We start from the raw sequence: 27,721 nt of genomic DNA, 5'->3' as shown, positions 1-27,721 counted from the left end.
GTGATTTGCTCTTTATCAGGAGAGGCTGTAACTTTGCCCTAATGCCTACTTGCATAGTTGTATACTGCCAAAGCAGCTGGGGGATGAAACTGATGGTACATAGATGCAGCAAAATAATACACAACTTTGGCAGCAATAAGAAAAACTGCAGTAGCTTTGGTCAGCCAGAACATGTAGTTCATAGCAACTGAGGATCCTTGGAATGCACTGACATTGCCTCTAGTGCATTTTGTCTAGATTACAGCAATAAATTTGTGTATGCTGGTATTTCTGTCTTTTGCTATAGCAACGTAACTTCCATTTTTTTCAGGCCTCTGGGGGGGGTGGGACAGATTGCTGGGAAAAGAAAGGGTGAATGAGGCTGATGCGCTGCATGTGCAACGCAAATCATGTAATTCTGGGCAATCACGATTCTACAATGAAATAAGGGACTTCTCTGTGTTGGTCTAGTATACAGAAGGCTCCAAATACAGTTCAAATTACTAACAAGGCACACTCCGGTCATGAACTAATTTCCACTTGCAGCAATAAAATAGAAGGCAGACAGCATGAAACTAGCAAATAATATTATTTAGCAAAAGTGTTGGGAAAGGGAGATGGATAGAAGATGATATTCAAAGCACCCTTGCCATGGGTTGCAGTTGCCTAGAGAGGTTCAGTACTTCAGAAGACTGCTACCGTGAATTTTGCAGTGAATTTTGCAGAGTGCAATAACAAAGGATCCAAGAAATTTCCCAAGAGGAGACTGAATGGAGACACACTACTGTATCAATGTGTGGCTGTAAGCCTGCAAACAACCAGAAATTACAATAGCTGCTATAACAGAACAACAAAATATGAAGTCACCAGGAAGGTCCAATTCTGACTTTCAACGTGAGACAGCAGCATTTTCTGTATCTTATACAAACACTTACATAAAGCTGTTTTTGAAAAAAAAAAAAACAAACCCACAAAACCATAGTTACTACTACTCCCCACACATTCTTTTTCCTGCTATATTAACTGTCCTGGTTCATATTTCTAATCAGCCACAATGATTGTAAACCCCTTCATGTTAGAATCAAGCTTTCTACTCTGTTTTTAGAGTCCAGAGTATTTAATCAGTATGGCAATATATAACGGTAGAAATGCTGCATTCGAAGAGCTTTCATCTTCCCCTGCTCCCTTCTTTCTTTTTGAATGTGAGACTTGAAAACATTGCATTGGAACAAATCTTGTCAGAGAGAAAGAGCAACACAATCCCTAACTGCAAGAGGATCAGCCAGGGTCACATTCTCGTGCTTATTATTCACAAATGTGTCATCTCTCAGTGGGTATTTGGGTCTCAATATGCAGGACAGCAACATGTTGCTTTGGTTCCATACCAGCATGTTCACAGGCAATAGCAGAGCAGTGGAGGTTATGAATTTACATGCAATCAACCATACAACTGATAGCCAAAATGAAAATATCATGTATTATTAACAGCGACCAGAAACCTCCCCAAGACCTACAAATCTTCTTTTATAGGTGGCAAACTGAGATACAGGATGATGAAGGCTTTGAGCAGCCAGAGACCAAACTGTAAGGTTACTGACATGCCTTTCCCCTTAATCCAGCACCCTCTTGGCCTTACCTTGCTGCTCTGTGATGATACAAATACAAAAGCTTAGGTCTTGATTATGTTTTTGTTATGAAATAAGGAGGTGAAAGTACTTAGTGTCAGATATTCAAAGTGTTGGGTGTCTGATCAAGTGAGGCAGTAATTATAACAGTGCTGGCTTTTTGCAGGGATCTAAGGTGGTTCTTGGCACCGCTCTCTATTTCTTATCCTTTCTGATCCTTTGCCTACTGTCACTATGACGACAGGAAGCCTGTAACGCAGCTGCAAGGAGGAAGAAAGGGGGAGCACACTCCAGCTGAGAGGGGAGAAGGCACTCAGTGGGTGGGGGTCAAGAACAGAAAAATGATACTGGAAGCTAAAGCGATGCAGTCAAGAAAGAAGAGAACAGGAGGCCACAAGTGTCTGTTCATTCTGTGAGATGCATCTATTAGATTAAGGGATGCTCAACCAAAATGTTTGTCATCATTGTAATGTAAAATGAAACAAAAAGCAAGGAAAAAAAATAATGCAACAGAGATATAAGGCCTTAATTCCCTCTCCTCCTGCTTCATGTGCTGCCACCTGACCAATGGAACCTACTTCAATCAAATTACTTTTAGATTTATAGACATGCAAACAAGACCAGATTCAGTCTGAAACCCTGACTGTATCATGGTGGAAAAGGAAGCAGAGAGAAAAGGACAAGAACCAACACAGAAAGTGAAGGTAACAGCCAGAGTAAACATGTCTTATTAAAAATGCACTTGTTTGTGAGTTCTGACTCTGCTTAAACACACACCCGCCGTCTTTTTTGCATTCTTTTTACTATGTTAAAATGTTAAGACATAAACCAGGATTAGGAGTACATTTTTTTCTGCACTACAGAAAAGCATAGAAATGAAATCTCATTTCAGCAGTACATTTTTGTTACTCAAGTATTCAAGGCTTTCTCAGAAGCATGCAGAAAGTTAATTAATACTTATAGCATCTAGAAGTGTATTTGTTTACAGTTATAGAAATACAAATCAAAGATCTTTAATAAAGCATTACTATACAGCTATGGATGGCTGAAGTAAAGCAATACCAATGTGTCATATTACTAAACACTTTATTTTTTCCTTAATACATTTTCAGCATTTACAGCCTTTTTTAACATCACACATAAATTTGGACTAAAAATCTGGGGCAGAATTCTTTGCCATTCCATTTCCAAAGACATTTTCCACAGGTGTTTTGGGTTTTGTGGTGGTTTCTTTTATTTTTCATTGGGGTTTTTTTAGCGGAGTGTCTACCAATGTCATAATGTTAGAAACTATCACATGAGAACTACTGAAGCCTTCAGCAACGTTAAACAACTCCCAAGCCATACCATGAAGCATGAGTTCTGTAATAGTCCCATATGCTTGTGGATATATTGGCATTTAGGAGATGTAAATAGTTACAGAACGTGGTAGTTGGAAATGACTGGTTTCTACAATGTATGTAAACCTAAACTAGTGATTCATGCTTACAGTTTAAATTGATAGCCCAATCCTGTGTTTAAAAACCCTCAGAGGGCAGCAGTGAATTTCACAGTCACCTTCAGGAGGTTCAGACTTGTTTGTTGTGAAATCAAGAGAGGTGATTACTCGATTCTAGCTGGCTGCTTGACAGATCACTAAAATTGCTTTTAATGCTGCTGCAGGATACGGTAGTCTGCAGATATTTTCTGTAAGTGACTGCTCAAGCTACACCTACCTCAAATGTTTATAATTTGTATCACATGCAGTACACTAAAGAAAGGTTTCCAAAAAAGAAGTCAGCTAGCTTTTGCAGCATGGTGCATCAGCAAGCATTTCTTTTTAAGCTTACAGAATCCCAAGGGTTGGAAGGGACCTCAAAAGATCATCTAGTCCAACCCCCCCACAAGAGCAGGGTACCCTACAGTACATCACACAGGAACTTGTCCAGGCGGGCCTTGAATATCTCCAGTGTAGGAGACTCCACAACCCCCCTGGGCAACCTGTTCCAGTGCTCTGTCACTCTTACAGTAAAGAAGTTCTTCCTGATGTTAACGTGTCATTTTCAAAAGGAAACCTTCTTCTGCTCAGGCAGAACAAGATTTTAAAATTTTCCAGAGCAATATTTAATTAGATAAGTTGATTTGATTCAGGTCTTTCTCACCCTTGCAGTTTAATTCCAATGATGTAAGTCAAGTGATAACAGTCACTGTAAATGGGGGCACTAGTGGGTCTAGATTTTTTTAAATCAAGCCTGAGATAACAAATGATTAAATATTTTATCTGAACTCTGAAAATAAAAATGCTTATTTAATCTTATTCAATTTCAGAAAGAAACCCATGGTGATTTTATCTGTTAGGAATGTCATTGCAACTATCAACAAGTACAAGGTCTGCAGAAAGGATGTTCAAGGAGAGAACATCTCAAGTACAGAATTCTTCATCAGCATCTCTACTTGTAGTGGCATCTTTCGCTGTAACTGGCTCCCAAATGTCAAGTACACTTAAGCAGAAAAAGAAACTGGCTGTAGAGCAGAAAGTTGCTTAGCCTCACAGACATCTCCCCTTCCAAGTTATTGATTACTCTAGAAACACCAGCAACATTATGGAAAGGCTTATATTAACAGCCTTAACAGAGGTGTCATTGTTGCTACAGCTTGCTTTCTGAGGATGACATACACAAGAGAATGCCTGAAGTTTTGAGAGCACAGGAAAATCTGCCATTCACAAACTGGCAGTGAATTTGTGAATTTCTACAAGGACAAACCTGAATTACAGAAAGCTATCACACGTATTTTTATCATGCACAAAGCTACTGCTTTTATAACAGTGACATCCAAACTGGCAAAGAATTAAAACCAGAATGTCCCAAATTAACTAGATGAATTCATTAATAGAAATAAAAAAAGACTTAGCCTAACCATTAGATATACAAAAGAGCCAAAACCCCATATAATCACTGCTTCTTCCTTGCTGAATTATTGAAAACCGCTTGTAAAAGTAGTAACGCTTTTAAAGATAAGTTTTCAACCTGCAAGGCCAATCATCCTTACTAGAAAAGGAAAGACCCATGATAACAAGTCTGAGGAAAGGAGGAGAGCAAAACAAACATTACAGCAATAGTTTCAAAAGAAGTTGCATGTTGGACAGGAAAAGTATTTTTATTTTTTTTTTTAGCAAGTTGTAAGAAAAATCTGGACATCTGCAGCTCACATTAACTTCTTGATGCTATCAATTGAAACATGATTTGCTGCATCTGTGTTGCAAAGCACTATTATACTAAGTTAAGAGCTGTACTTCAGCATCTCATTACTTGGAGATGAGTATTTAACACCTTTCATTATTCAGGCCTACTTAATGAAGTCTTAAATTATATGTGATATTTATCTTTTCTTTTTTTCAGTGGAATAAAACGGGACCAAAAGAACTTTATTGCCTTTACTGCCTTGACGCAGTTCCCTCAATTTGTCTGTTGTTTTCGACACATGGCCTTCTTGAAACCACAAATGCTACATGCAGTACTGGAGTTTATATCATTAAAAGACTGCTGTGAAAAGGGATATACATAAAAGAGCTACAAAAGTGACTTGAGGATTGAAGTAAATATCTTGAGCAATACACAAGTGAATCTGTTTATCTAATCAGGAAAGATTGATGGTGACTTGATTACTGTGCTGCTTTGTGGGAAGAAAACACTGCTTAACAAAGGCTCTTAAATGGAGGAAGGCAGAAAAAAGGAATTTTCAAACTATTACCCTCCACCCCCCAAAAAACCCACCCCTACACCCCCCCCCTCAAAACCAAACCAAACCAACAAACAACCCCCAAACCAAACCAAAAACACCATGGCAAGGCAAATTAACTACTAGAACAAATTACCAGAAAGTACCAGAGCCTCTGCCACACCTTTGAAATGTGCATGGTAGTGGGAGGTGCCCCAGCTCATAGCAGGGAGGTTGGAACTAGATGATCTTAAAGGTTGCAAACCATTCTATGTTTCTATTTTTCTCCATTTCAAACACAAACTGCTGAGCTTCATACGGGGATACGGGGTAAGACCTCTCTAGAAGTACAGAAGATTAAATTATATGATCTGATGATCCCTCTGGTTTGAAGGCTACAAAAAGATAAATAATGCTTGAGCCTCATAACTGGCGCACCTTACCAGCCAAAAAGGTTTGCTGCCAGCCTTAGCTGCTTAAAACATATTGGTCCCCTAGTGTGGTGAGTATATCAGTTCTGTAATGTAGCACATTCTCAACCACTTGCCAAGAACGTAAGGAGTCAACACATGATTCATACTAGCATCTCCTTAACAACAAACACAGGCTTAAGCATTGCCTTCCTAAAATGGCTGCCTTAAAACTTAGCTGAATCAAGGCACTGCAGGCCAAGGTAAGAGACTACCTGATTATGCCTTTACCAAATTTATCTTTTGCTGATCAGTAAGTCCAAACATTTTTGCCAGCAGAACCAAACCCCAGAAATGCAGTAGTTTTTACGAGGTCTGCTGAGGACCAATCCTCAGTGTCACAATTTTTCACTAACACTGCTAACCATTTCCTGGGATGCATCTCATTTGAATAACTTTATTTACTTGTATGTAAATAAGAGAAATCTCTAAATTCATTCCCTCACCTTGAACCTCCTGCTGCAGTAATAGTGATTCTTTCCAGTATTATCTTGACAGAAACAAATAAAAGTAACAGCCCACAGGCCAGCTACAGTGACAACTGACTCGTATGCATCTATCATGTACAACTGCACTGCCTCAAGCCAACAAGCAAATTTAACTAGGTGAGGAACTGTCCCACAGAAGCACCACCTCCCACAGTATTTCAGGCTTGCCAGCTGCCATAAGGTAGGAAATAAATGGCTTGCTTGCTTTTATTTCTCTAACTTGACATCTTCCCAGCATGGGAATGGAGCATCCAGGCTGGGCTCTTACTTGTAGCTAAAACTCTGTCTCATAACATGTCCATTAGCAGGTAGGAGAGAAAGCACAGTTAGGTCTTGCTTCTTGTCTATATAAAGGGTTTAACCCAAACTGGCTGGGTTATCATCAAGATAGTAACAACAGGATATTATCAGATGAATAGTGTACTGAGGTTCAAACCTATGAAGGAAGAAATGAGACTTGACAAGTACAAAAAGACTGGGTTATGAAATTAAAAATTAAAAAAATAGACTAAGAACACCTTTTTTTAAAATTCTATTTATTTATTCTTCCAGGTGCCCTCAACTATTGCATATTCCTAAACTACTGTGTGCACAAGGAGTCTTTTTAGTTTACATAGTCTTTGGGTCAGGAATTTGCTCTGCCATGTATCTAAACCCACCAAATACTACTTTGTGACTACATAAAAATATGAATATTTAAGCACTTGAGAGAGAAATTATAATTCAGCACACTGTTCTGTGCATAAATAAAACAATTTTATATGTTATATTCTATGATCATAGTTTAAAGTATCCAAGAAGAAACATTGCCGGAGGAAAAAAAAAAAAACAACAAAACAGTTTATCTTTCAGAAGGAATACAGTTACAATTTTAGCTTTCATATTTTAATGCAAGATACAGCATTTCCTATTGTTTGTTTATATTAAAATAAGAAACAAGAACTCCACAATCTGAGTTCATTTTCTTAAACTGAAACTCCAAACCAAAACTAAGCTACAGCTTCCTAGTAAGTTAAGGAACACGTAATGTTTCTTGGATTCTCCTTTCATATAGAGTGCCTTTTTAAACATGATAGTGTGTCTCTAAGTGACCTCTGAAGAAATATTTCTCAATAAATAGATAATAAAAATAAATTCATTTTGATCTCTGATTTAAGAGCTTTAGGCTATGGGGATATTGACTTTATGACCAGAATTTGACAGATAATAACTTCCCTGTAGCTTGAACATTATACATTTTTAATGCCCTTGTCAAAAGTATAAAGTCTATTGCTAAAAGGAAATTATCAATGCATTAACAGGTACCAAAGCCAATATGAAAATCATGTGAAAACCAGAAGAAATTAACTGCATCATTTCCTCCCTTGACTGTTTAACTCCTGTTACCCAATTCGGTCAACAGAAGGCTGACATGATCACACCATCTTAATCACTCGATTCCTCCAAAACAGGCAAGGGAGCTTTAAATAACTAGACACCTAAGTCTGATTTATTATTTTAAGAATGTTGGATAAATTTAATTTTTATTATTTTCTTGAAAGACAAGGCAGTCTTAGATTCTTCTTCTCATTACCACAGGATCATCAATCACCTGCTTATGTGAAGAAAACAAACCTCAAAAAGCACCTTTATTCCCACCACCTTTGGGAAATTTATAAGAGAATTACACAAGGAAGCCAAGACCCTTCACAAGACTTGAAGCCCCAGTGCCATTAGTCATTTACCCATGCGTCGCAAAGGGGCTGCATAATGTTAACAGCATAATCAGTCACAATTTATTTGATGCAACAGGAAAAAAGTATTTAAAAGTACTTGAAAAATTATTTGAAGTGCTAAAAACAACATGCAGAGACAGATGGAGAAAGACACACTGAACTGAAATGTTCAGAGACTGGCTTTGCCTTTTTTTTTTCTCTCTTGTTCAGAAGATGGTCTGGGCAAAATTAATTGCATCTTGACAGTATCAACCATAGTATATCAATTAGTTTAAAGAAAAATAATAATGGAGAAGCCCAGACATATTTTAGAGCTGACAAGAAATTATTTTAAGTTATAATTGTAATCAACTTCTAAATAACTCAAAACCAGCTGATGTTTAAATTCATAGTCTAGTGACAGAATATTTAATTCTTCCCCAGATTAATTTAACAAAATGAACCATCAGCAATGGCGTATCTATTCTTCTTGATAATCTTGTCATACTAATTCAGACAGACATGGATTTTCTTTTCCTGATTTATTGAAACGGCTTAACAAATCCCACTGATACCTAAAAACGTTACACCTGAAAAACGTTAATCCCAAAATGTGATCAGATTATTTTTATTAGACAGGCCTGATAACGATGAAATTATTTTCTGAGTCAGGTTTTCATTTGTCTGAATTTCCGCAGAATTTATCTGCCCTATTTCTAGGTTCAAAGACTAGAAAAGGCTAACAAGGCAGCCTTTGTTACCCATATATACAATATGCTCCATTTTTACGTAACACAGCAGAAGACAGCCTCTTAACCTTCAAAATATGTCATGTAGACAGTAGCAGGAGTAAAACAATGCAGCACTAGATCTGCATTTCCGCCTTATGGAGCTGCTTCTTTGGGAACAGCTGTGGCACTTCTAAATGAAACAGAATACATAGAATGTTCATACATGCAGATATGCAGACTCCATCTCTTTTCTTCACTGTCAAAAGCTCCCATTGGGGCTTACTTTTTTCCTTTCAAAAGAAGATTTAACGGATATACAACTAAATCTAGGTGATGTGCAAACTAAGCAATCCACAGTGAGGTTGCCTGAAATCACAGCCTTTGTCCTACAATAGATTTTATGTATTTGAGACATAAACACAAGTAAAGTTAACCATGTCCCTCAGCCTTGCAGGATTAGCACAGATCTTTAATTCTTTAATCCATATTTAGGCAGAATAAATAATAAAGGCCTTAAGCTGCAGCAAGAAAGATGTAGCATTAAAGGGTAGTGAAACACTAGAGCAAATGGAAAAGGGCACATAAGAAAAATCTCCGTATGTGGCGGTTTTTAAGATCAAATTAGGCAAAATACCTGGCAAAAATGACATTTATAGTCAAACCTACCTTGTAAACAAAACAAATTAAAAACCTCCAGAGATCACTTAGAACTTCCTTTTTCTCGATTCAGTGATAAATTGTAGTCAAGTAACAAACCAATCCAAACACAAGTCTCCCAAAATTCTAGATGCATTTGCTAACTGTTAAAGTGGCTGAAGTCCAAAACCTATTCTTCCTGAACACTGAGACTGGGATCAGCTAAAAGAGATCACCATCCAACAGTCAATACTGTCACCAAGCAACACCAGAACAGTACTTACTGCTATCATAGTTGAGTAAGTTCATTTTGAAATACTAGAGGAAAATATTAAATCTACAAAATGAGCAAGTCACGTCACTGATCAATAATCTATCCATTGTAAACCCAAATATTTATATGACCTTAAAAAGGGACAATATAACACAATCCTGAATTCTATTCTACTTTTCTGCTATGCAATATATAAACATCTAATATGCATATGGATTTATTCATAGATTTTCAACAGCAGCTGTGTAAATTTCTCACAGAACTTCTGGACTGATACCTTAATAAGGATATACCTCCTTTGCAGCAGTGTTCAGAGGCTTGTGTTCTAATGCTTTATTTAGAAGTCACTTAAGTCCCCCCTGTACAAAAGTGAATGTTACAGGTCTATTTAACCACAAAGCATTATGAGACTTCATTTAGTTTTATTAGCATAATACAGAAGAAGAAGAGTATCCCTCTAATATCTGAAAGGAGAGCACATCAAAGAATAAACATAGATTATATGGCATGGAGAGAAAGGGTGCTTCATTATCAGAATAAGCAGCTGGAACTGATTTCTGTGCTGGGAAACAGAAACCCAACGAACTGTCCAAACAGAACTATGTAATTCAAAAAATTTAAGGACAGCATTGAAACAGGCTCTGGATTCTGAATATGAATCCTATCTAATGTAAAGAGAAAAGTACAACCTGGAAGCTCTGATTTAGAACAGCTTCCTACCCATAATCCCAACAGTATCAAGACCCACTATCATGTTGTTCTGATAAAGTTACTTCTCACCCAATCCAAAAACTATCTTTAAACCATTTCACACCAAGAAAGAATATTCTTGATGTGCCACAAGTCACGCTGTGCTTTGTTTCAGTCTCTTAAGCTACTTTGATAGTTCTGCTTGTACTCAGGTTCAGAATAGAGCTCAGAATACAGACCCAACTTTCAAGCCAGTAATTCACCCTTGTGGGTACTACTTTCAAATGCAAGGAGCATTTGCCTTTCCGTATCTGCAGGTTGTATCTCTGATTTTCCTTATAGTTAGACAGTCTCCAGGCTGAAGTAGATATAGTAGTTCAATATACATTACGCATCAAGCGTTTTACTTCAGCAAGCTCACCTGGATATTTTGTTGGCTGTAGACTGCCCCTAGCAGCAAATGACATTGATTTTGGACAAACATACATCTACAGCAGCATCACAACTGAAAAAACAAAATTAACTTGTCTTATCTAAGCTTAGGACTTCCTTCTAAGACAGACAGAATCCATTTAATTCTGGCAACATCATTCAGAAAGCCATGTTTCTAACTGATGCCAACTTAGAGCCTCCTTCTTTACAGATCCTGCACTGCTTCTCTTTTATCCTTTGACAACACTAAACACTGGTTCTGAAGTTACCTGGTCACAGTTTCTCATCAGAAAACTTGTCAGTGCTAAAGGACTGGAACCTCCCCTCATCAACTCCAATCAGGCAAATGCCTCTTCTAATTGGAGAGGTAAATTTGTAAGGTTGTTAAGAATTTGCCCAATTCCTCAGAACATCAGAAGTAAGACTAATTAGAACAACTTTATCTAGCATTCACTCTTAAAAGTAATATGACTGTAGGCAGGCATAATATGGATATACATGGGGCACTTCAGTGGGAGGAGTCGAAGACTTTGCCCTCAGTTAAACTTTATGTAGTTTCAGTAAGCTGAGTGACACTGTACAGCTATAACCAAGTGAGGAATCTGGTCTTCAAACTCTAACAATGGAAACCAACCCATAGGGATGTACATTCTCATTGTGCTTATGTTGCAAAAGAGTGACACCCACTGGCAGCAACAGTTTAAATACGTAACTGTTGCAATTTGGGTCTACTTGATAAGAGTTGTTAAAAAAGTTTCACTTGAGAAAAATTCATCATAGTAACAACCATACACACTTACCTGTTGAGTCAGCACTACTCTCTGAGGTTTCAGAAGCTGAAATTCTAACGGCATCTGGAGTATCTGCAACGTAACCCTCCGGAGGAAGACTCACTGTGTACATTCTCTTTGGATGCACAATTGTACTGTCACTACCTACAAAACAGAAAACACAAAGTGTCTGCCTATTGATTTCAGTATAGATTTTTTCAAACGTTTTCCCAACTACAGCAATGATAATATGTGGTCTCAAAAATCCTTACAGATAAAAAGAAAGTGAGAGAAAGTCAGGTTTAGAACACTGAAATTACCCTATCACAAACAAAACTGCACCAAAATCCATACCAGCTACAGTTAAATACTACACAGTTTGGTTCTTCCCATCAGAAACATTTTTTCTCCTTGTGTCAGACAACTTCTCTACTCCAACTTCAGAAGAAACTTCCATTTACAGTGATATTTTAAGAGACATTCTACACATTTTTCCCCATCCAGCATGAGCAAACACTGCTTCTTTACAAATGGTTTTATAAAAGATGGATGGGGAGATTCAAGCTGATTATAAAGCCATAGAAGAAATAGAAAAAGAATCACAGAACTGTGGCTGGTCCATTTACAGACCTTTTAAACATAGCCTATGCTTGTTTCCCCTTGGCTGCCCAAGCATCTCTTCATCCTTTCTCTGTTTCTTTCTGTGTCTGTATGTGCTTGAGGAAGGTAGAAATGTGTCAAGCACCAGCTTTCCAACTACTCCACTGTATAGGAAATCATTTGTGATGATGGCAGTAGACCGTTTTTGTGGGACTTCTTTCCCCTCTAAAAGGTATTTAAAAATGCATTCAAGTGTGGCAGCATAAACTTTTCATTTGCACATCAGATAAGAACTAACTCTGCTGGAATAACAGATGCACCTCTCCTCCAGTTACATGAAACCAGTCCAGACAGCATACTGTATTTTTTTTTTTTTCTCAGCAGTGTATCTCAACCACAGGGAAACAAAAAGCTTTCCGGAAGGCCAGGATGTAAGGATGCCTCCAGATGCTGCAACGTAATTTCAGACAGTTCAGTGTGGTGGGTTTCTTTGTTGTTGGTTGGTTTTGCTCCATAAGCCAACACAGACACAGAACTAGCCTTCCCCTCATAGGGGCCCATCTGCTCCTTTAAAACACATAGCCAGAACTTTTAAGATAGTAACTTTAGCAGGTGGACACAAATTAACTTCCTTACACCACAAGCTTGCTTGAAGATCCCAGACGATCTGAATCTAGTACCAAGCTACTATGATCAAACTAATAACTAAACATTTAAAATGAAGTTGTGTCTGATAGAGATTTCTGGTTAGGCATCTGTTTCTGAGGTGTAATTTAACTATACACATTGCATGCAAATACATAATTTAACTATACACTGACATTTCTCAGAGAGCACACTTCAAAGAGTTCAGTAGGACTGATCATTTTAGATATCTATGATGAAGTACATTTCAGAACATTCAAAGTACTTTTGAAAAGCTACATCACAGCTGTTTTCATCATCAGGATGTAATTATTTTGTTTTGAGAATACATTAGGAAGTTACTGCTTTTTCTTGAACAAGCCAGAAAATTTCAAACTGATATTGATGATGCTTATTTTAAAGGATAATAAAGGAAAAGAAATAAATAATACAGAAAGATGAAATTACATGCAATTACATGATTTGGAAAAAGATCCACTAAAAATTAATGTGGCATAATTCTTCAACAGATCCTTTCTATGAAGATGATGCCAAGTCACTGAACTGGCAGTACTTGCGCATTGATTTCCGCCCCCCATCCCGGTTCATTAATGATGAAGTGCTAATTGGCAACAGTTTTAAATTACAAGGATGTAAAAATACTTCTTGAATGACTTCCTTCTGAACAATTTTAAATTTTCCATTTTTTCCCCAATTTGAATTTAGGTTTTTGTGAAACAAACATTGCCATGAGAACTTTAAACTCAATTTGCAGCAGTCCCACCTAACTCAAACCCTTTAATCTTAAAAGAAGTAGATATATTGGGATAATAGCTTCCCAGGACAAAACAGTTACACATGACAGAATTTGGGGAAATATCTGTAACACCTAATCTTACAAAGAACAGTAACAACTTTTGCTATGTAAATGAACGATGAAACAAAGCAATTTCAAGTTTAAACAGGAGTTCCCAAAAGCCATATTTATTCACCCCATATACATCCTCAAGTAGTCTGCAAACCATAAATCAAGCTTTAGTCTTCGCTAATCCTGTGCAAGTATGTAAAACCAAACTGCTATCATATCATAAAAAATACACATCTGTATAATCTCAGTGTAACAAATTTCTCAATCTCGAACTATTAAATCTAGACTTTTCTGGCCTGGAGCATGTCTCCTTGGGCTGAGAATGCTTGGGTATAAAATCATAAACATTGCTGCAAAGCAAATGGTTAAGCTTATAAAAATGTGACATTAAAATTTTTTTCTTTGACTAATGAAACTAATCAGATACTGGAGATATTCAAGAATACTCTCATTTCCAATAGTTAAAAAGTCATGAATCCCATTTTGTAAGTTTTCTTTTTGGAAGAAAAAAGCACTAAAGGTTATTTACAAAACTATAAAGACAACAAGCATTACTCTTAAAGGCTAACTAAGAATATAGAATAAATATTTTTAATTGCCTCCTATACATGTTCTTCTCCACAATATTCCCCACACTAAGAGCTCCTTTTCATGTAAATCAACCTTGTGCACAGAGTAGAGAAATGCATCTAAACTATACTGTTACCAAGGTTGCACCTGTGAGTATGTCAGTAAATGGCCTAGCTATATTATCCCTTGCTATCCTACTGCAATCAAGTATTGGGACTTTTAAGAAGGAGCTGAGGGTAAAGCTTCCAGCCACGTAAGACTGCCAACCGCCCAGTCTGTCATTATCTCAGGCACATGCAGGATATTTTAAGGCTAACTTTAAGCATCCTTAAACTTTCCCCTACCTGCAGCTCAATAGTGGTTGTTGTGGTTTAAGCTCAGCCGGTAAACCAGAACTATGCAGCTGCTCGCTCACTTCCCGCCTTTCCTCACCCCGCTCCCGGAGGAATGGGGAGAGAAATTGAAAGCATGTAACTCCCACAGGTTGAGATAAGAGCAGCCCAGTAACTAAGGTATAACAGAAATCACTGCTGCTGCCACCAATAATAATAATTGTAAGGGAAATAACAAAGGAAGAGAATTTAACCACTCACCACCCACCGACCAATACCCAGCCCAACTCCAGCAGTGATCTAGACCTTCCGGGTAACCGTACCCAGTTTATATACCGGGCATGACGTGCTGTGGTATGGAATACCCCTTTGGGTAGTTTGGGTCAGGTGTCCTGTCTCTGCTTCCTCCTGGCTTCCCCTCCTCCCTGGCAGAGCATGAGACTCAGAAAGTCCTTGGTCAGCATAAACATTACTGAGCAGCAACTGAAAACATCGGTGTTATCAGTGCTGTTCCCAGGCTGAAAGTCAAAACCACAGCGCTGCACCAGCTACTAAGGAGAAAAATGACTGCCACTGCTGAACCCAGGAAGTGGTAGATTACACTAGCATGGTTTTCAGATCTCCAGAACACAGAGTGTGCTTAGGCACACCTCAAATGCAGAGCTGGTCAGACATGTTCGTATAATCTTGGTCCTTTGCTTGCTGGTAAGCCTGATTAAACCCTGGGCAGAGACTGAATTGCTTCCAAGTTTCTAAGGTGGGTTGAACCTGGCTAGCAGCTAAACTCCCCCTACACAGGATGAAGGTGAGGTACAGAAAACATGGGAAGCACAGGAATGAGAGAGCTCATATGTCAAAGACAGGGAGATCTCTTCCCAGCTACTGCTGTAGGCAAAACAGACTCAACTTGGGAAAATTGATTTAATTTACTGCCAATTATTCAAAATATTTATTTACTGACTTGGCCATTGGGAAACAGAAGCAAAAATTAAAAATGTAAACATTAAAACACTTCAGAAAAACACCTTTCCTCTCCAGCTCATGTTCACTCCCAACTTCTCTCCTCCCAGCTAACTATCACCTCAGGTTACACTCAGTCTCTGCAGTGAGGCAGCGCAAGGTGGCCTTGGAAGCTGTTTACAGTATGTATGTAACAGCTTCTCTTTGCTGACTCTTCCTTTCTACTCTTCCTCGGTGCCAGTGGGGGCTCTCTGTGGGCTGCAGTCCTTCAGGAACATTCGATCAACCACAGAGCACCTCCTTTGACTCTGTTCCTGCCGTTACTTGTCAGTCCTTCCTGTTCCATCCTCCCATGGAGTGTTCTCTCCTTTCTCACACATGTTCTCCAGAGGCACCATCACCTCTGCTGCAGGGTTGGGCTCAGATGTGCCCTGCAGTGGGTGGGTTGGATCCAGCTGGAACTGGCTGTGTCTAGCACAGTGAAGCCCCAGTGTACACACTCAGTAGAGCTTCTCAATGGTATACATATATCTTGCCTTTCCCACGAAGCACTTCTCTGCAACTCAAATCCTTGGTAACCCACTGCTGTGCTCCCACAGGGCAGGACTCCTGGGGCAAATATATCATTCAAGTCCAGAACTCCACTAGAACATCTTGCCATCTCCCCCAGATGACCATCAAGTCAGCCCAGCCTGACCACAACTGCGATCTTTCCCACACAATTATTCCCTGGGAACACCCAGCTATCACTTCTCCACATGGAAGAGTTCACTCTGCAAAAGAGATCTTTACAGAAAAGCAAAAGAAGAGAGGGTTTAATACTAGATCCAAGGTCTGACAAGTTCAATGTCACACCTTCTACAAAAGTCATTATTCTTAGGAGGCACTTACTGTGTGGTGTTACAAAAGATATAGCATGGACAAAAGTAAGGCTCTAAAAAGACCTGCTATCTCCCTTAAAAAGTTTGTATTAAAGTATAGTTTTACTTATTACGTAAGCTAGAACATGACCATCTTCTAGCTATTCCTCATTTTTATTACATTTTATTACTGAGACTACAACCTGAAAACCATGACTATTCCCAGTGCACACATACAACCCTTCTTTATTCTCTACACAATATAGATCCAGTATCACTTTCTCCCTCATTGGCTTGCAAGACAAGTGTCTTTAAAGACAATGCACATGCAAATCACAGGCAAGAGATTTTTGTCTCCTCCTTCAAAAATTTAAGTAGAGCAAAGGTGGTATCAGTGACTAATAGCAGAACATAACACATTGAGGGTCCTCTAACCTGTGGTACTGAAAAATAGGTACTTTTCCAGTTATCAATGTGAAGGCATTAATAGTCCTTCATCACCATGAATGCTGTAACAAATCTGTTTATCCCAAACGCATTCCGTTGCCCAGTGTATGTACATTTTTGTTCTGATGATATCCAAGTTCTTGAACATCAAGCTATAGTTAGTCTGTCATGGTAGGTATGTCAGAGTAACTTAAGAAACACAAGCTGTTATATGGTGTGCAATCATCTTCTGCTCACAGGTTGACTTTTACAGGATTGTTTTCCAGTCTCAAATCAACACACACAACAGAGTGCTTTCCACAAAGGCAGAACCTTTTAGCTCAAGTAGTCTTCTGTGAAATCAGAAAGTACAATCCTTTTCCTTAGTGTGCTGCATAATTCCTGCTGCTTGACCTTAGCCTTCAGCAGGATTCTCTCCCTCAATACTAGGTATGTCACACTTGGTAGAGAGAGAAAATTACGGTAATAATAAACAACCTAGCAAAGAATGGACGGTCATTTACTGATGGTCATTTGTTTTACTCACATGATAATCATCACACAGTAATGGAAATGTTGTGCTGCTTAGCTGGGTGATTGGGAGAGCTGATGAATTATTTCCATACAAATTCACTACCTCAGGTAGGAACTTCCCTCTCACAAAATTATGGAACTCCCTTTATGGAGAGCTAATGAATATAGCTTATTCTTACAGTCTAATTCCTTTAGCTTGTTTTAATACCTCTAGTGCACAATATCAGTAATTTAACTAATAGAAAAATTTCTCTCATCTGCAAATATCCATTCCCTCATTACCTGAACTTTACTAGAATAAATAAGGAGAGTCACTCAAACCACTTTTTGGCTTAAGAAAACATGCTCCTTCCAAGGATTCTTCATCTCTTTCTAAATAAAGTTAATTAGGTGCTCATAAGACATTCAGTAATCTCATGTTACATTAGTTGCTACTGTCACATATTTTATTGGCACCAATACCTGTACATGAATACTGAAAAGGTATTTTCATCTGCAGAGTTTCTTCAGCTCTAGAATTTTGAAGATGTCTGCTATTCTACTTTAAACAGTAAATTTACCTGTACGGCAGGTAAAACTTCAAGGCATATAGTTCCATTCTAAAGGGCACAATTACATAGATTCAAACAACAAATTAATGAAAAAAAGAAAATCGGGTAATTAAATAGATCCATGTCTTTCTCTGGCTCTGAAAGTCCTCAAGCAACTCCAACAGCAAACTGTTGGAGCACACCATGGGGAAGTAGTACAATATGCTCGCTTACTTTATTGCTATACTCTCTTTGACACATTGTGGTCACTATATACTAATGGAGGCAACAGTACTCTTGGTTTGGTTTTTTTTTTGGGGGGGACTGACCTTAATTTCTGCTGCTTTATTCAATTATTTTTAAAGAGGAAAAATCCACTATCCTTTGATGTTCAAGAAATAGCATGTTTCCACTGCATTCCCAGACTTATTATAATTTTTTAATATTAATTATTAATAATAGAAGCCTAGCCATATTACAGTAGACTGTTCCAAATTCTTAGGATATACATGTGCCATTTATGTCTGGTAACAACTTGTCACTCAAGTCAGTTCACTCCAGCCTCCGTTCTGACACTTCATATTACTAGAACTGCTTCACTTCATTAAAAAGAGAAAGTCTAGATAAAAAGAGAAACCTCCAGATAAGAGGTTGCTCCCTCTTCTCAAATAATGGAAATGACTATGAAGTAAATGCAGTCAGGAGTTATGGAAGTCTTTCCTAGGCATTCCTTTTTATGAACTGGTGACTCAGTACACTTGATCAGATAAACAAAGCTAGGTCTGCAAGACTTTTGACTGAAAATTTATTTTTCTACCCATAGCCTTTGGCTCCTTGGCCTGTGATGACTTCCACCAGTTACCACATGGATGAGCAAAATGATTTCTCTTTCATCCCACCAGCATATGATCATCTGCAGCCAGCCCTCATGACCACCAGGCTTCTCAGGAGCTCAGATGAGTACAAAGTTTCAGTAGGCACATCCCTAGGGAGCTAACGTTTGCCTACTGCTTTGGGTCTGGAACCAACTCCTACGGCAGCAACCCCCAGCTCTCTCCCCTGTAGAGCATGCAAACTGAAGAGAATGCAAGAGGAAAGGAGTAGCTGACTGCCTGCCTTACCGTTTGTCCTTTCCAATGTACTAAGACAATTATATTTTCAGTGAAACTAGATACAGTCATTCAGTGCTGCCCATGGGTTTGGTGGGATGGAATCCCAACCCTTTTCAACTAAGCACATTGCAATATTTCTTGAAAGAAGGGTTTACTTAATATTTGACAAGCTACATTTCAGCCTTCCTGTTCAAACATAAGTATGATTGGAAAGGAGGGAGAATGGAAAGAGGAGTAATGACAACATCCAAATGATTGATGATCCATACACTCCTCTTGTATTAAATGTCCCAAATACTTCTACAAATATTGCCAACTTAGTTACCTTTTTGTTAAGCCCTCTGTACTTTTCAAAAGCTGCCTACATTGGATTTTATTAATTCTGTTTTTAAATTCTTTTTTTGCAATTCAAATCAACTTTCCATTTTATTAAAATCTACTGTACTTAGGTTCAAACACCTGTAACACGTTACCTTGACAATTCCTTATTCCTCAAAGCTGTCTCATTCACCTCCTCTACAGGCCCAGGTAAGTCCTTCCCATACAACAGCATTTTACCACACTCTTAAGCTTTCTTTCACTGTAAAGGTTAGTAGTTTATTCCCATAAACACATTTGCACTTCTTACACTTTCTATGGCTATGTATTTATTTCAGTGTAGATTGCATCTTCAGTATAAAACTAACATTCTCTTCCACTCAATACCAGGCCTTATCAGTGCCTCACTTGTATGAGCAGCAGGAATCCAATTTTTTTCTTAAGACCTGAAACAGGTGTAAGATGACCTAGAAACTAATACAAAGTTGTTTCTTTTCCTGTTTTAAACTATGCCATACATCATTAAATATACCTATATAAAGGAAAACAACAAAAGCCAAACCACAAAGCAAAAAAACCCAAACAGGTAACTGTTTTCTTTTGCTTTTCATACCTTACAAGCATTTTGGTTTTTTTGCTTGTTTATTTAAAACACAGTTTTAAACCATTCTGGTTTCTGTTAATATTTCCATTGGAATAACTGCAAGTTATCCATTAAATTAACATGGTCAAACTTTTTCTGAGGGGGCTTGATGCTCAGAGAACTAGAGCATAAGAAGTAAACAACTTGAGAAAATCCTCAGTACTTCCTCATCATTGTCTTCTTCAGCTTGATGAAAAACAAAATCATCAGAAGGAAATTAAGGTCAATGAAGATATGCCCAATTTACAAAGCCTAAAGCTGAGATGGGAAATCCTTAAAAAAAACCCAAACAAAAACCCCCCAATCCAAAAAAACCCAACCAAAACCAAAAACTCACCCCAAACCAAAAAACAAACAAACCAACACACCACACAAAAAAGTCAAACAAGAGAGCCCAGATTTACTTCCCTCGGCACCTCCCACATGTACACTAACTCTAAGGGATTTTATTGGACACCTAGAAAGGCTATATTATGATCTATTTTATTGGACACAGGAGTTAGCATCATAATAACCCAGCCTCAGTTTCATTACCTTAGAAGTAGCGGACATTCTTTATCAGTCAGGAAAAAAGACATTAAAAAAAGAAGTGAAAATCCTTATTCCTCTTGTTCTCACTCATCATCTGAGGAAGAATTTTTACCTATGAACCACTAAAATATCTACATTCCCTTGGAAAAAGTAATGAAAACAAAGCAAAATACAAAGTGAGACTGAAGGAGGGAAAAAGCCCTGGTTAAGGAAACCAAGAAACAGAACACTTGCAGAGCAGAATTTGACAATAGGCAGGTGGCAATTTAAAGATTACAAGACAGCCAGTTCAAAGAGTGGTAACAAGCTGTTTTATGTGAAAGTTGAATATACGAGGTAATGATGAAATCAACATCCATCTAAGTATTACTGAAAAGTTCCAGTGTCTCATATGTCCTGGTGTATGATTATAGGCAACGTTTTGATTAAGTGTCTAAGAATTCTAGCTGTATAAGCAGGAGAATAAAGCTATCTTAAAATTAAGTTAGTAATCAGCTCAATTATTTCTTCTAGTGCTACAGATCTTATTTGTTCAACACACTTTTCAAAAGCCAAATACATCCCTGTCTATCTATCTATCTATCTATCTATCTATCTATATTGAATAAAAGCAACAACACTGAATCTAAAAGACCATGTGTAAGTTGTAATTAGTTAATTACCCTCACTGATTAAGTGATTATGTCATTACTGGGACTTACCTGGAACTAGACCAAAAAATAAACAGATGTGCTCATCAGAATAGAAATAAACAAAGTTTAAGGTTTTGAACTCACACACACACTTTTTTACTTCTATAATTGGAATTCATCAGCAAGAGCCCATTCCTGTTTGCATACAAAAATAATGCAAACCCCCAGAGCACAAAAAATATGAAAAATCATTTTCCCAGAACATAGTTTAGTACTAAGTCCAGATAAGCATTTCCACTTTTCAGATAGTGGTTACAGGGTACAGTTGGTAGGAAAGACAAGTATGAAATTAGCATGTTAAGAGCAGAAAACATGAAATTTGACTCAGAACAACTATGATTTTGACAATGGCAGCATAAGTAATAAACTCCCTAGTGTAAATGGGAACATGAGAGACATCTCACACAGCCTGTTTTGTCATCAGTACATCAAAATAATTTCAAACAGGGAGACAAGGTGGACAATGAGAACATTATCACGCACAATTACTATGCTACAGTTTCAGCCACCTTAGGACTGTCTATCAGCCCTTCTCTAGTTGAAACACCACCATTTTATTAAGTCCATACACAAGACATCTTTTGTTTCCTTTCTCCAGATAATTAGTTTTCCTGCAGCTGGCTACATTTAGGCTTAGAGCTTGTTTACACTTGCAGCTAAAGCTGGCATTTTCTACTCCAATTAGGCAACCGCTACATACTAGATGAACTACTTGTTAAATTGCCTTCAGTTATCGCAGAGGCCAGCAGATTTCTCCATGACAGCTAAACTGTTTGAAATGAAGATGCAGAAGAGCAGAATGAGCCAATGTATATACATGAGAACACTGGAAAAGGAAAGAATCTGCCAACCAGCAGCAAAAAAGTAAAAATAAAATAAAAAAAAAAATCCAAAAAAACACAAAAAAAGCATTGCTAGGGGAGCTGGAGACTGAACTACAAGGCTGCTTCTGTCACAACAGAAGTTACAGATATCATACATGCAGCCCACTCAGTCTGAGCAGAGACTGTGTGGTTTGTGTGTCTGCCCCCTCAAACCCCAGATCTCTACGTTCCCTGCAAGCATACAGTGACCAGCTTGTAAATCTGCTTGGGAACCATTTCTACCACAGACACCAGAGGTTGGTGTCTTCAGTCAAATACTCGCTTTCTGGATATATCTGTGCTATTTCCACAGTAGAATGCCACTGTAATACAGTATGTAATGAGAGAAATTTTAAACCATTGAGAGAATAATACAGGAGCTTGTGACAACACTTTGTTGTATAATAATTATAACCTCCATTGCTCTTTAGCTTATTCACAATAGACAGCTTTTCAGAGCAATTAACTAAAAAGAAGCAGAATTGCTTAATAATTCTGAAGCTGTTTATTGCATTAGGTACTGCTAGAGTTTAATTTTTCAAGTACGCGCACTTCATCAATTTGACCAACTAAAAGCCAGGGCTGTCCAGGCAAATTTTTTAGACAAGTTCTGTCTTCTAGGCACCTCTGTTACAAGTGTAAGTTTTCTATAATATGGCTGCAGAAAGACAGGATTAAGATGAGTAAGGATGCAGTCCAAGTGTCCCAGTGATGATGTCTTAAACACAATGTACTGTCAGCATTAATAACTTTAATAGAAAAATTAAGAGGGACAACAAAAAAACACCTATGAAAATTACACAGCTGCACTTTTTTTTTTTTTCAGGAATTCCTCAAATAGGGTAACAATGCTGGGATATTTCACAGTTGATAGATATATATTTAATGAATATGGAATAAATTGCATTTTATCTATTTACATGACATAATATGTTTTCCTTTATAAAAACAACCAAACCCAGTAAAACTTACGAATAGTAACAGCTTAGTATTTTTCTGCATTACCTTTCACTTAAATAAATGAAGGAAACAAACAAAAAAAAAAATCAAATAGGTTGTCTCCAAATGATCCAAGACATTAGGCTTTCTGCATTCCAATTTCCTTTTTCAGAATTAGGGAAAAGACAAAACCCAAAAGTGGAACAGCATGCTTTACACTATACATTTACATATATATATATACACACACTTTATTCTATATAATTTATATAAAATTTGAATACTATACATTTAAATTGCATACAATTATCCTTCTTCAACAACTCTTACATTTTAGTTTTTATAGGGAAGATGCTAAATATCAGTAAATCCCAAGTCCTTTAAAAAGTGGTTATAATTCTGGCCAAGAAAAAGGCCTGAGACTAAGGAGGCCATTAAAAGAGCCAACTCTACAGTTTGCAAGTATCTGGTCAGAAGCATGCATGTTTATTTGAATATATAAAGGTATTAAAACTGATTGGTGAGATTTTAAAGTATCAACAGAAATCATGTAACTGCAGACCTCAAGAGAAATACCCTCCATGAAATTAATCCTTGTTGCAAGTAGATCCTGACCTATCAAGGGCCAGAAACAAACAAAACCGATCCTCAGAACAAAACTTAGTCAAAGCCCATGCCCAAATGAGTAATTATCATACTTAGAAATGCTTTCTCAGTCTTTTGCCAGACACTATTTTTTTATGGTACAGCAAGTTTTAAAGCATTTATAATACTGGACTTGGAAGCATCTTTGCAAGCTTAGGGGAAAATAAATTAAGTCCTCTTATTTGTAGGACATTTCAGTTTTCTATTTCCTCTTTTAATACTTCGTCTGCCAAGGCGGCTCAGGTTTATTACATGTATGCTTATCTTCAAATCATTTAAGGTAATAAAGCTGGTTATCTAGTCCCACTTAAATTTTACATTGAAGCAAGAAAAACTGTTTTCTTCCATCTTCTGAAATTAAGAACTATAGTTTTTGCAATGGAAGAGTGAAGTTCTTAAAAGGGAAAATGTTTAGCAGGGCTTATCTAATTGCTTTGGGGTAGGGAGGAACTCCTATTTTAGTCATATTCATTTTTTTCCACTGATGGTAGAATAGCACAAAACCAAAATGCGATTTAGGACAATCCAAAGGGAAAGTACATCTTAATATGCGCTTGAACGGAAATTTTGGCCACAGGCAGGTGGTTGGGTTTTTTTTGGTTTAATTAATTTAAAATAAAAAATAATTCTATTTTCAAGAGATAATACATATGTTTTTTGGGGTTCCGAAGTGTGGCACCTCCAATCCCTACTAGAACTACAACCTTGCTAAAAAAAAAAAAAAAAGAAGCTAATAGCACTCAAAAGATCACTCTGTAGTCACAAAGGACAGTGTCCCTCAGATTTCTCCTTCAATCTCCAGTTATTCTGGGTCTTATCATAAGCTTTAGTTCCAGAACTATATGAGGAGCTTTATGGAACAACCTTTTCTGATACTAAATTATTGATCTTCCAAAATTAAATGAGAACCAGTCATTAGCATGGGCCCTGATCTTCTGAGCATCCCAACTTCAACTTGATCTCAAAAAAGGAACATAAATGCAAGTATTCACAGGATATCAGAGTATGGTCTTTAAATTTTATGGGCATAAGTCCCTATTATGCTTCAACAGCAATGCTGCAAACTGCATTTCAATAAATATCAGACTCCGGGGGGTGTTAGCTCATGCAAATCAGTAATGGTATTTTCACAGTTTGAAAATAACTGTTAAAGGCAAGTAGAACATTGTGATGAGTTATACTAAAAAATGTTACTTAATCCTAGAAAATACTTGGACTTAAGTCAACTTCTTTCAAAGAAATCCTAGTTTTTTATTGACACTAAATTAAATTATTCAGTACATTTTGTAGGACTGAAGTAATCACTTACAAACTAGAAAGGAACTTGTATCCACACACAAAAATTACCTAATTTTCCATTGTCCATCTTAGACTACTGCTACTGAAATGATCGGCTGTTTCCTAATTATGCCTATAACCTTTGGCGTACAAGAAAAGTTACTTAAAATACTACATGATCAAAAAAATTCAGTCAATGCCCTCATGTTTTTCCTCATGCACGACCACACAGCTTATTGCTCCGAATTTTATGAACTTTTCACTAAAGACATATTTTCAGCGCCCAATGCTATAAAATCACAATGTGTAAATGACTATTCATGCAGGACCTCCTTAAATTTAAATGAAGCTACAGCCAGAGAAGAACAGTTAAATTATCTGTTGGTTTCACAGACAGTAACTGATTTCTCTTTTTCCTACAAGTTTATAACTGCAACCCTCTTCAAGGCATTTTTTTTGTTTGTTTTTTAAGTATACAGTTGTAGAACATCACTCAAGGCAGAACCCCTTCTGTACTACCATAGGATTTGCTTGCCTCCATCAGAAAACAAGCTCAGTCAGTTTGCTGTTAATTTAAGAACATTCTTGTTGCTTCACTGTGAAAATCCTAAACACAGAACAGTTCTTTTTGTTCCATGTTTGTTCCCTTTCCCATGAGCTACATTTTTACCTGTATTAGGATTCTGAATCAAATGCTTTTGTTTAATTAACTTGAATATTGTACTGGGAACCAGGTATAAAAACCAAACTAATAAAATAATCAGAAAAGTTATTCCCCTCCACCACCCCCTCCCCCTTCTTGTTTCTTCCTACACCCCCTCATGAGTTTCAACTCCAGCTGAGCTCTGGCCTTCATAACTCCATTTCAGCATACTCAGGCAACATCTCTGTATTTTTCTTTGGTAGCTAATAAATACCCACTTTCACCTTCTCTGTACTTCTTTTGTGTTGTAAGGGCCCAGAACTCCCTCTTAACTGCCGCTACTTACGGCATGTCTCTGATATCACAGAGTTGTTCATCCAGACTGTTGTGAAGAAAGAGCTGCATATGAGAGACCTCTATGAAGCCACCTCCAAAAGGGCTCACCTCATATCAGTCAGGAGCTTCTTTTAAGCTGAGGCTTTTAAGCAGCTCCCAGCCTGAGCTAGACTGCAGCTACGCCTGTGCCCGGGCACATACCCTAATTGATGCACACTCTGACACAGACAATCCACAGTGGCTTGACCTTGGACCTGCCTTGTCACTATAGACTTGCCTGCTGTCATGGGACAGCTGCTGGGCCTGGTTACTGCTACCATACACGCTCTGCTGTCCTTTTTCAGGTACTGTAGGACCGCTTCCACGGTGCTGGCACAGCTCCTGTGCCTGTCTTGCCCCAGCTAGTGTTCTCTCACTTTCTCCTTGCTGTTCCCTGACACATCTGAGCTCAGTCAGGCATCCTGCCACAATTGCTTGGTTTTCTGCATATCAAAATGAGCCATTCTTGCTCTTTGAGAAGGTTATTCTTGAAGATCAGCCAGTTCTCCAGAGTTCCTTTGTAATTCAGACCAGTCCTCCATCCAAGCAGATCCCTGAACAAGACAAGTATCTGTTCTTATGTAGTACAGGGTTCTAATCCTACCACTCATTTTGCTCACTTCTTTCAGGACTTTAGCCTCCTGTCCTGGGCCACATTTGCAATCCTTGTTTGTTTGTGAAGTTTAGCTGAGCACCTCCTGTAAAGAAAGCTTTTTATACTCTCAGGAAACATGCCTTATTTCAAGCCAGTTTAATGACCTCTTTCACTATTGGCAAAATTTGGGTTTAGATGAACTGCAAGACAAAGCAACTCACACTTCTATACTTGGTGCACAGAGCCTTTCACCCACAAGTAATAACACAGCTACCTCATTTTGCAACTCCTCCATCTTTTGCCATAGCATCCACATTTTACAACCCATTTGAAAAAGGACTTCTACTTACCTGTCAAAATATTCATGTACCACTTCGACTGCATAAACAGACGTAAAATAATGCTCTTCAGCAGGGTACATACCCTAACAGAACATAGTGCCTGAACTGATATTTGACTTCTGTTGGGTTTATGCTGCCCATGGGCCTTCTGTTGCCACATGAGGGCAAGACAAAGCACTGGATCACGTATGCCCACCAATGTTTAGGAGTATCTCTAATAGCAGAGTCCTACCAGTATAAGTAATTTTCTCACTATTCCACAGACATTTCACCAGAGACAGTTATACGTTATACTGAAGTTTCAATTGGCTGCTGCTGAATGCTGCATTCATGCGTATACACTGTTTCTTGTCTTTAACAGGACTTATGCACTGACCTCAAGTATTTTATGTATTAAGTACCACTAGAGCTTGTATTCAAGTTTCTGTTGGTATCAATAGATTAAAAAAGTAGATACTACACTGTTCTCATGACAAGTAATTATATTTAAAAGTGTATTATCAGAAAAAAGACTATGTAGTCTCACCTTGAGCTGATTTGCAGGATGTATCAGTTGATGTGCTAGCATCTGCTGAAGTCTGAACATTATCCAAACTCTTTTCTTTGGATTCTGAGCCCAGATTTCCAAGAACTACCTCCTCTTTTCCACTCGAAGTATGCACAAGAGAAGATGATGAAGTTTCACCATAGAGTCTTTTCAGTACTTTACCTATGAACACTGTGGAGTAAGAAAAAAATATTTTAAACAGAAAGAAATGCAATGTTTCAAAAATAATTGGAGACTTTAAAAACCCCAACTAATTGATACAAGATAGTTTCCTCTCCTGTTTCATGCAAATCTGTCTTCAGTAGTCCATACCTCTTACAGGTGAAACTGAAAATAGTACATTAAGAGTCCTAAACTTCAGCCAGAAAAGCAGCTTCAAAACCCCAGAGTTCACTAGCAAGGTTACA

The 27,721-nt window shown here is 37.8% G+C and overlaps 1 protein-coding gene across 1 annotated transcript in view; it reads right to left on the bottom strand.

The window, feature by feature from the left end:
- The window catches only part of ERICH1 (glutamate rich 1), a 74,709-nt gene that overhangs the window by 29,072 nt on the left and 17,916 nt on the right, over nucleotides 1–27,721 (bottom strand). Inside the window, 2 exon segments of the mRNA XM_065681542.1 lie at nucleotides 11,519–11,653; nucleotides 27,294–27,485. Coding sequence (XP_065537614.1) covers nucleotides 11,519–11,653; nucleotides 27,294–27,485 — 327 coding nt within the window.

The sequence above is a fragment of the Lathamus discolor genome, chromosome 5, assembly GCF_037157495.1.
Source record: "Lathamus discolor isolate bLatDis1 chromosome 5, bLatDis1.hap1, whole genome shotgun sequence".
Classification (NCBI taxonomy): domain Eukaryota; kingdom Metazoa; phylum Chordata; class Aves; order Psittaciformes; family Psittacidae; genus Lathamus; species Lathamus discolor.
This window is presented reverse-complemented; position numbering and strand designations above follow the sequence as displayed.